The sequence below is a fragment of the Brachyistius frenatus genome, unplaced genomic scaffold (genome assembly GCF_029030835.1).
Source record: "Brachyistius frenatus isolate BFR_SWC_R1_liver_20210118 unplaced genomic scaffold, ASM2903083v1 Contig_198, whole genome shotgun sequence".
In the NCBI taxonomy this organism is placed as follows: domain Eukaryota; kingdom Metazoa; phylum Chordata; class Actinopteri; family Embiotocidae; genus Brachyistius; species Brachyistius frenatus.
In genome coordinates, this window is record NW_027210797.1 from 678,727 (window position 1) to 689,916 (window position 11,190).

At 41.0% G+C, this 11,190-nt stretch overlaps 1 protein-coding gene across 1 annotated transcript in view; it reads left to right on the forward strand.

The window, feature by feature from the left end:
• LOC138632892 (copine-9-like) overlaps positions 1 to 7,166 on the forward strand; it is a 91,321-nt gene extending 84,155 nt beyond the window's left edge. Inside the window, exons 7-9 of the mRNA XM_069718768.1 lie at positions 559 to 622; positions 6,294 to 6,397; positions 7,058 to 7,166. Coding sequence (XP_069574869.1) covers positions 559 to 622; positions 6,294 to 6,397; positions 7,058 to 7,166 — 277 coding nt within the window. The remainder of the gene's footprint in view (positions 1 to 558; positions 623 to 6,293; positions 6,398 to 7,057) is intronic.
• Positions 7,167 to 11,190: the final 4,024 nt, after the last annotated feature.

An 11,190-nucleotide genomic window follows, 5' to 3' on the forward strand; every position in this document is an offset into this window, starting at 1 on the left:
ACCAAGGTGTATCTTTTTTTAAACACAATGCATCGCAATTTTTTAAAGGAGGATATGGAGGTTGCCTGGTACTACTTTACCATGACTACAGTGGATACAGCATTGTTTTGCTTCTTTTCTAGTTAATTCAATTTGGTAGAATTGCAACTGAAAATGTTTAGACCAGTAACATCTCATTGTTGTAAAGCTGTTTTTTTTTTCCCTCCAAATTAGATTTGAAGTTTTAATTAAACTTTTTGCCGGTATTCTTTAAGTGTTAAAGGGGACAGTGACACTTATTGAATTTTTGTATTCTCCCAAGTGTCTGTTACGGATATCCAGGTGCAGAGTAGTTACTGACTGTGTTTTCTTCAGGTGATTTTATGACAGTAACTCTCAGCTAAAATTTACCCCACAAACAAAAAAGTACATCCTGGTCTTGATCTTAATCATACATAATTATTTTCTAGGTATCATTCCATTTCTTGATAACAATATTTTGGTGTGCAGCATGCTGTGACACAAAATTACCATAACTAATTCCTTTAGCAGCATAACATCTTTCTTTGTCTCCCTCAGTGGGATCCCTGGAAAGAAGTGTGGAACCATCATCTTCACAGCTGAGGAGCTCAGTAACTGCCGGGTTAGTATTAGATCACATTCTGGACGCTTACACTTACACACACCTGATGGTACAAACAGCTCAAGACAGGGGTCAGAAAGTTAAGCACTGCAGTCTGAATGCATAAGCATCTTCTGTGTTTCCATTTTTAACTTTGCCAAGTGAATTTAAATGACTTAAGAATAATTTAGTCATTTGCATCAAGTGGGGGGGAAAGTCAGTTCGTACTTCTCCTTCAAAGTGACTACGAGAGCACCTCATGAATTATTAATGACGTCGTAAGTGACTTTTCTTGCTACGCTTGGTAAATAATTGGACCCTCCAATCAAAGAGCGTCGCACATCCACGCACACACAAACCATGGTATGCAATTTAACATGCAAACACGTGCAATTACAGCTATGCTAATGGTGGTCTGATTACTGAGGAAGTCGTTTTCTGTAATGTACACAGACTTAAGTTTAATATTCTTCACTTCCAAGTTTAATATGACTATTAAACTTACACTCATTACATATAGTAGTATTTAGGCCTCTGGTACTTACTGTACAAATATCTGTCTCTTAAAAAATTGCAATATAACAATCCAGTATGTCTCCACCTTTTGCACCTGTGGGATTTCTTAAATTAATCAGAGAGAGGCACTTCACTCTACTACAACTGGAAGTTACTGTTCAACTGTGCCAACTTGAAGAAGCCAGGGGCAATATAACCGTGATCTTTTATCTTAAATTAAAAATGCTGTTGTAACAAAGCTTTTTACCGTGGGCTCCCCAGTACAAACAACTCAAGATGACTTTGAACAGAACAGAGTCTTTCATTTCCCACATAGTTCAGAAACTTAAGACAATCAAATAGCTAGCAGTGAAAGTGTGCCTGTCGTGCCCGGCCTTGAGCACACACTAAGCCACCTCTATCTGGAGCCGGTAGCCTCCGAGTCCTTTCAAGTTTCAGCGGCCCCCCGACCCAGCGCACTGTTGCTGTTATATACAATATATAGGGAGAGAGAGTAACCAGTGAGCACCAAACACCTGAGCTACTCACCCCACTCTGGCACCGTTCCCTGAACCACTCCATCTTTCCGTCCTTCAGCTTTATTTTCAACTCTTACTAAAAGTAGACAGAAATTAGCCACCTGAGAGAGCCATTGCTAACTGCAATAGGGATCTATGTTCATTCACCAAAAACTTGTACCTGTCGAGTCTAATTTTTGACATAAGCCGGACAGTAATGAGCGAAAAGGTGAACGGAGCAGATCAGCCGGACAGTTAGTCAGACAGAGGAAAGCAAAGAGCATCGGGTGAACTTTCAAAATAAAATACTCGCTGCAGCCTCCCGATTGTAGTAAAATGAGAAATGCGTTCTTCTCTTGCTCAAGGCACTGTATCGTTACAAAATAATTCGGAAGATTAATATTTGTTCAATGACTGAAATACAGCAGGCTGTAACGTTGTCTGTTTGCTACAGCACAAAGGAGGCCTTGGGAATAACAACAATAAACACAAAATGGAAAACAAAAATTAAACCATTTAATGTTTGTACATGCTACAAGCAAAACAAATCTAAGGAAAATGACCAAATAGTCTTATGCAGTCTTATACAGTCTTATTGCGGTCGGCAGGAATGATCTCCTGTATCACAAGGACAGATACAGGAGATCATTCCTGCCGACCGCAATAAGACCGTACAATAACTCACCTCTGGCAAAATCCATCACACAACAATAACACTGTTGTCTGTGTTCTTGGTTGTTTGTATATAATGTATATAGATATATACTGTACTGTATATACTGTATATACTGTGCATTTTATATTTTTACTGCTATTTTATTGCTTTCTATTATTCTATTATCTATTGCTTCCTGTATGCTGCTGTAGCGAAAAAAATTTCCCCTCGGGGATTAATAAAGTAAATACCTAACCTAACCTAACCAAATGAGGAAGTAAAATGGCATCCAAAGGTCCTACACTTTACAACAAAAGTTGAGAGCAGAGCAGTGACCAGTTTCCTGAGTCCCATCTTCCATTTTAATTTGGCTTGGACTCTGGTTCCAATAAATATGGCCTACTATCAAAATGAAATGACTTCCTTGAATCGTCCTCACCATGTCCCACTGGGTTATCCACAATAGATTTAAGCTGTTGAGCTAAAGGGTGGTTCACTTCTTACAAGGATACATTGGCATGGTGACCTATGCTGCACATGTAACCTTCTCCAGAACAAGTTTTGTTCGACATAACAATGCCGAGCATTGCCGACTGAACAACGCATTCTCTTGGAAAATGGCATCACCAATTATAATACATCCCATTGAGCTTGATGTACTCAAAGTGAGACGGTCTCCGGGGAGGACACAGTCCTCAGAGATCAGCAAATCCCTTTGGCTTTTATTGAATATTCTTTTGTATGACATATAGATTCCACTGTGCTTTTGTATACTGATATCATCTGACAAAAGAAAGTAATTGTTACTTGTACTTGCTTTACTTATCGGATATGAAAGTAGGCCTACCTACTGCTTTGAATTATGTTATCTAAAGTTACTTGCACCCAAAGGCGAGATTGCAGCTGAAAAAAATAATGCTAAAATATTCACACACCATGATACATCTCAGCAATGTGGTCAGATTTACTCATGACCAAATGATATATTAGGTCAGATATATTATAAGCCTATCAACTGACACATTCACACAGTCTTTGATTTATTTTTGATAGCTGCCCTTCCTGCATTTAGCAGCCGCAACTTCTCTAATTTTAGCCTGGATTATGCATTTGTATAACAATAACCCATTTCCAAAAAAGTCGGGATGCTGTGTAAAATGTAAATAAAAACAAAATGCAATGATTTGCAGATACCATAAACCCAAATTTAATTGAAAATAGACATAGACAACATATCAAGTGTTCAAATGGAGAATTCTATTGTTTTATGAAAAAGATATGCTTATTTTGAATTTGATGCCAGCAGCACATCTCAAAAAAGCTGAGACGGACATGTTTACCAGTGTGTTGCGTCACTTGTTCTTTTCGCAACGCTGATAACTGAGGAGACCAGTCGCTGGAGTTTCGGAAGTGAAATGTCCCATTCTTCCATTTCAGCTGCTCAACAGTTCGGGGTCTCCTTTGTCTTATTTTTTTACTTCATGATGCGCCAAATGAAAAAAATGGGAAACAGGTCTGGGCTGCATGCAGGCCAGTTTTGTACCCGGACTCTTCGACTAAAGAGCCAATCAATTGAAAGAGTTTTACCTGGTTGCCTCGGAATACACCATTCAAATGTTGTTTTGTGGAGTGATTTTGTGTGGGTCTTTTATTTAAATAAAGGTACACTGTGAAATTACTCCTCTGAAAGTAAAATTCCTGCTTTCAAAACCGTACCAAAGTAAAAGTATCTAAGTATTACCATCAAAATGTATTTAAAGCAATAAAAAAAAAGTAAAGGTACACGATGTACAGCAAATTCTGCCTGTGAGTGTTTTACTCTTTTTTTTTTTTTATTTGGTTGGTTATTTTAATCTGCAGTAATTAATCACATTATTTAAAGTCAAGGTAAGTTTATAGCTTTGCTGGCCTGGGAGAACACTTTGTCTCTGAATAGTTAACAAGCTTAGAAAAAAACAGTCCTGTTTTCACCTTTTTGATATTTTCCAGCTGATCCAAGTAGGTTTTTGAATAATTTATGTAGGTTTAAGAAGCAAACCCTCTAGAATCAATGGCCCATTTTTTTTCATTTTTTTTGTCCGCCTCAGTGCAGCGCACCGGGCGCAAGTAGGCATGGAAAACATGTTTAGTATCTTTTTGAAGACAGGCACAGAGGACAACTCCGGCACAGTGGTGAAGTAGGAGGAACAGATAATAGGAAGGTATGTCACAGCCAACTTCAAACATGAGCAATTACACCAGCTCCCACCATCCCCTCTAAGACCGCTGTGACGCAGCATACTGTCAGTTTCTTATGACTGAAGTAGGAGCAGACCCGACACCATCCAAACTTTACGCTGGAGGAAACTGACATACTGGTCTAGAGGTACAGGCTCGTAATCACCGAATGTATGGTTCTACGAGTCGGCTTCCGTGGACTGATCACTGGTTTGGCAAGAGGTAACTAACATTATGAATAACTCTTCCCCTGGTATTATTAGAACCGCTGCTCTGTGTAGGAAGCGGTTCAGTGATATATAACAGAAAAACCTGCGTTTTAGAAATGTCAAACACTGGCATTAAACTAAATTTCAAAGAGAACAGGAAAAACTCATCCAGTATACTGAACTCAGTGATGTTGAGGACTGAGCGGAGAAAAATTACCCCCACTTAAAGCTCCAGACGAAATACATTTATTGACAACACTGATAAAGAGTAATGACCTCCAAATGCCACTGATGTTGTGTCGTTATTAAATAAACTGCATTAATGCTTTGGGTGTGCCCAATTCATTTTGGACACATTAATTATATGACCTAAACTGCCATGCATAAATTGCCCTGAACCTTCTGTGCATAAATTGCCCTGAACCTTCCGTGTATAAATTACACTTTGTCACACTCTGTGGCCTTGCACAGTTGGGGTCACTCAACTCCTGTAGCAGATGGGGTGGAATGGCTGTCTCCTCCATCAGCACACCAGCAGCACCCACCTCCATTCCCTGGCCCAGCACGTCCATGATGGTCTCTCAGGGCAAAAGCCACAGGACGGTGAGGCGGGGAAGGAAAAGGAGGCATTAAATATTATTTAATAAAAATGCACCTTTTAATTTGATTTAAAATGAAGTTCAGTATGTAAACCAGATGAGATGATGAAAAGGCTTTGCAATTGTTACCTCTTTATGTGTAATTTAATTGCAATTTTTTTTTTTTTTTTTTGTAGTTAACCTGAATGCCTTTTATATTTTATGGCTCAGATTGGCAACTGCATCATGACGCATGCCAATTGCCTGTACAACCAACCCAAAGGACAAGAGTTGGCTTCACGATTTTTCTATATGATTAACTAAAACGAAGGTTGCACATAAGAAAGTATTATTTTATATTATTTATGTAAGTAGGATTATATATGTAGGACATCTACCAAACCTGTCTGTGGGATTTTGGGTAGGTCAGTTCATGTGAGCTGTGCCCATTGAAGCAAAAAAAACAAAAAAAAACAGCTCCTCTGCCGGGTGCGCCTGACTAAGACCTGGTCTGAGCTGGAGGTTGCACAAGGCGCAACTTTGACGCGAAAATTGCACTGCATCTGCGCAACGTCAATAGCAAACCCCTTGTTGTACCGTTCCACCCATCTTCGCAAAGCCGGGTCTATGAATATTAAAAAATCAGCGCAAATGGCTTTTTTACCACCCTTGCACTGCGTAATAATACCAATGCGCCGGTGCGCTGTGCTGAGGCGGACAAAAACTGGGCCCAATGTTTTCCGATTTTTAACTTGCCACTCTTTTGCCTTTTCACCTCAGTGTTTGTGTAATGCAGACTTCAAGTTTTCACATCACACCGGTGCAAGTATTGTATTAGGCCATGACTGGCTTCCAAACTGGTTGTGATATCACAAATCCTTCTCACAGGCACACAGGTAATAAAGTAAAGTAATACTTTCACCAGTAAAGTAATAACTTTATGGTGAAAGTCTGAACTAAACCGCATTTGGAAAAAGTAGTGGAAGGGATAACATTTTTGTTGTTGTTGTTGTTTCCCAGGACATAGCCACCATGCAGTTCTGTGCCAACAAGCTGGATAAAAAGGATTTCTTTGGCAAGTCTGACCCTTTCCTTGTCTTCTACCGGAGCAACGAGGACGGGACGTAAGTGTGTATTTCTGTTAGATGTGTTTGTTTACTAGAGTGGCTTTAAATTCTCTGCTGTACAGTTCTTCAGCCAAGCCCAGCATGTTGCTCCTGTCACCACTAGGCAGAAACCTATGTCACCCATTGGTTTGTGAACTGCCATTTTGAAGTCTCAAGTCTGGCATTTCAGCTGTCGCCTTCTTGGCGTGACCATATTTGGATGAGATGGAGAAGAGAGAGCGATGGATGTGACTCGAACTGACTGGGAACTTGAGGACACTACACCTGTCCCCCTACAGACCTCAGGCATGTCAGTCAAACCAGACAGGCCTCAGCATATACTGCTTTTTCAGGGCTAATATCCAATTAATGATGTGATTATTGGCAGATGAACTGCCACCAAACTAATCAGAAAGGAGCGAATTTAATAAATTACACCTTAATGACTTAAAAAATAAATTATTGATAGTGTATTTCATGAAAGAAGTTGAATGGGAGTGTCTGGAGCCAGAGGCTTTTCATGTACAGTCTATGGGCACATTCCTTCCTTGGTGAACCCGATGAACAAAAAGTGGCTTCAAATGAACTCCTCTTCTTGACAGAGAAATGTAAAGCATATTCTGTGTGGAACAGAGTATCCATCCAGTTGAATGTTGAGATGCCTCTTTCTGTTTCTAGGTTTACCATCTGCCACAAGACTGAGGTGATCAAGAACAATCTGAACCCCGTTTGGCAGGGGTTGACCATCCCTGTTCGAGCGCTATGTAACGGAGACTACGACAGGTGAGAGGACAGCACAGCCAGTACGACAAAATCACACTTTATGTGGGAATACGCAGACATTTTATACCTTGCCCTGTGTCCCACATATTGAGACAATGTACTACATTTTGATCGGCTGTAGTTTTTGAGGACAGACACTTTTCTAAAAAAAAAAATCTGTCTTTTTCTGAGGGCTCTTAAGAAAGCACGGAAGGCTGTTATCATGGAGCTGTGTTTGATGTCAGTAAAACTGCGCATGTGAGGGGAAAATTGCGGGTTATTCTTATCACCGTCTCTGCTGCCAGCACTACGCACTGCAGCATAAATTGCGAGTCGCCACAAAGTCACAAGCAATCCAGCATTCAGCAGAAGACAGACCGAACTGCACCTTTGACGAAAAGGACCTACAGTGGTGTGATGGAACTTTAAAAGGTCCGGAGGGAAAGTCTTCAGAAAGTCCTGCTCTTCGCTCTTCGCTCCTCACCGTCACCCTCACTCTCTCAGTCTTCTCAGGACTTTCCCCTCTTCTTCCTACCCACTTCAAAAAACACCACTGCTTTATGCCGAGGGTTGACAAGAACATACGCGCTGGTACACTCGAATCCTTCTACCATCCACAACAAGGTGACAAAAAAAAATGGATGCTGTCCGCCACCGTTTTCACCTCCACAAAAGAATTCTCCTCTCTTTCCATTCCAATTTCTCCCAGAAGTACTTATACATCTCCTCTCTTCTTGATTCTAATACTTTTCTGCCATGCAATTTGGGGGGACTTTCGGCAGGCTGCAGACTGGCATGGCATCCCTATTTTTCTCTCCTCCTTCAACACGGGCTCTTGATTCTTCTTCCCGAGATAGAGTCGCCGCCTCATTCTTCTCCTTTTCTGGACGTTCACGTTCCAGATCTCAGGATTTGTCCTCGTCCTTCCCACATTGTCCTCGCCATCTGAGTTCTCTTACTAGGTCTCTGTGTGTGTGTGTGTGTGTGTGTGTGTGTGTGTGTGTGTGTGTGTGTGTGTGTGTGCGTGCGTGCGTGCGTGCGTGCGTGCGTGCGTGCGTGCGTGCGTGCGTGCGTGCGTGCGTGCGTGTGTGTGTGTGTCTGTGTCTCACACACACCTGCCTTTCTCTGGATGTGTAAACTAGAGTGTACTAAAGGTTTGCGTGTGTAAAAGCACACGCAAACTTCACACCACCTGCGAAAAAAAGGATGGCGTCTTTCAAATGTGCAATTTAACACACGTTGTCCATTTTGCGTGTTTGCTTGAATGCGCAACTAATATTTCTACTTGGATGTGCAGAATACTGGGAGGGGAAATGCAAATAGATAAATTTAGCAACCGCAATGATATTTCCTAAACCTGAAAGAACATTTTCACGTTTCATGTTCGTTCTTTTTATTCTTACGTAAAGTGATTTGCCTTTTTGGAGGCTTTATCATATTCAAAAACTCATGAAAGTGGATACACATATGGCTCCCGGCAAAAAATTTCATATTCCAGTGGAGTCGCGAGTGGGTGCGGTCAAATGACTCGAGAGCGCCCCTTAAAGAGATGCCCCGGCGGCCACATTTACCTAAATTCACAAAATCCGGTGGACACGTGTATCACACCTAGACGCACAAAAAAGTTACATCGCACCGTTACGTCAACTTGACAGGAAGTCCACCATTTTGAATTTAGTCGCCATTTTGGGCGATTCTGACACGTTGTACTTTGTCGAACTCCTCCGAGGGATTTTGTCGCACCGACTTGAATTTAGGTTCTATGGATAGAAAACATGTTTGGGATTAAATCTTCTTAAATTAATTCGTTTTCGTCGATGCGTGTGCCCGTAAGAGGCGGCCATTTTGAGCGTCTCGCCATGAAATTAGGAGTTGCTTTAAATCTGATGTCCATGGACCGACCTTCTCCAAACATCACAGGTATGATAACAGCCCCGCCCTAAAGACCCCTGTGGGGTAATATTCGCTCATAGTCATAGCGCCCCCTGTTGGCCACTGGAAATGATACTTTTCATTCTATGTCGAGCTGGTTGATCACATGAACGTAAAGTCGGGTCACAATAACCTAAACATGTAGTTGATGATATATTGAGACATTCGTTCGACTTTGTCAATGGGCGTCGCCGTGACGATGCGGCAAAGTTGGACGTCTCGCCGTGACACAGGAAGTTGATGTTTAAGGTCAAATGATGCTTGAAAAATAGCAAATTTAAATGGGGACGCACACTGCACGTTGGGGAGACGGCTTCGGGGAGACGGCTTCGGAGAGGCAGCGTGCGCGAGTGCGAGGGCCTGTACATCACTGCTTGCAGTTTTAATTATTTATTTACAACCACAGATTCTTTTGTGTTTTTTCTCATAACAGCTGAAAACAAGACTAGTGAGATGAATAAACACCAGATAAAGAGATTTTTCTCAACATGGTAACCCCAAATTTATTACTGATCTGAAAGCAACAATGAACTATACTGAATAATAATTTTAAATAATAATGAATAAAAACAGTTTTACTAATCAAACTTTATCCTTAGAAAGTGGTTTAAAAATTCTTGAGATGTCATGAGAAATGAGACAATGAAGGAGCAAACTGTCAAAGTTATTGAGACCACACCCATCAGGCCAGGGTAGAGTTTTCTGCTTCTTTTCTCAGAGTGGTATTGCTGTGACATGAAAATGATACCATTGAGACACAAAAGAAAATAGACTATTAAATACAGGAATTATCATCAATGTCTACATTTTTTTCCCCCATTTTCGCTGTGCTCATTTCAGTGCCACATTATCAGTTACGTCCTACAGTAATCAAAGCATCAATGCTGCTCTGCGTTTTTCAATGAAGTCAGATTTTCCTACCTTCAGCCATCACTGTGGATCTACCTTCTCCAGGTCCCAGGTAACCCAATGTGTTCCTCCAGACCTGAGTTGTGAACTTAAACAAGCTCTGCGATTCGACTCACATCAGATATCTGGGAAACTTCTGGAAGCCCGTGCACAAGGGGCTTCCTATTTCCTTGTATTGTCTTTGGTTTACATGTGAAAATGTGAATCCCCGCAGAGGCTGTCCCGGTTCTCTGAATATACTCAACAGGTTTGTGTATGGGCCGGCCGGTAGCTTTTAGTAAGTGTAACGACAAGATGAGGACATTATTCAAGCTCTTTAACTGATCACATTTGGTTATCTTTACTACGACCATGTAACAAGGTTGCTTGTTTACAAGGGGGGGAGACAAGAAAACCTCTGGAGTGCATCACATCCTTCTATTGTGAAAGTCTCCTCCTATTGAAACCAAGTGATTTTACATACAAACTAGAAGTACCGTACCGCAAAGCAGTCATAGAAAAGACTGAAGGAATCTGTATGTGTTCACATGCTTGGCCAATAAAGCTGATTCTGATATAGATGTTGCTGCAAAAAAAGCTACAAAAATGTTGATGCTCCTCATACATCTGCAACTGGACAGCATAGAAGATCGATGCAATCATCACAGTGTTGAGGTGGGAACCGAAGATTAGTGTCATCAATTACCTATGGTGCTGAATAATGGCCCAAAAAATGATTTTGAAGAACATTATGATGTCACAGCGAAGCTGACCTTGGATATAACATGTCATGACTTCATTATTTTATCCCTTTAGATATTTGGGGTGGTTTATGGCCACCAAGTCTTTTAAGAGATCACAGTGACTTTTGGCCACCTAAATCGTATCAGTTCATCTTTGGGTCCAAGTGAACGTTTGTGCCAAGAAATTGCTTTAAGGCATACTTGAGATATTGCGTTCATGACAATGGGATGGGCGTAAGCATAATGCCGTTGATGGGCTTCTACACGTATCTGATGGAACTAATACAGATGCGAGACGGCAGTACGGATGAGGATGGTTGCACTCCAGTTGGTATTTTTTTGTCTTGTGAAGTCAAACTCTTACTTTTAAAATAAGGATCATGTTTCAACAAAACAAAAATTCCCGTGAAATTACGACCAAGGCTGCTGCATAAACAAATAAGCAAATATGGGAACTATATGGAAATATGTGCCAGGAAGCATAAA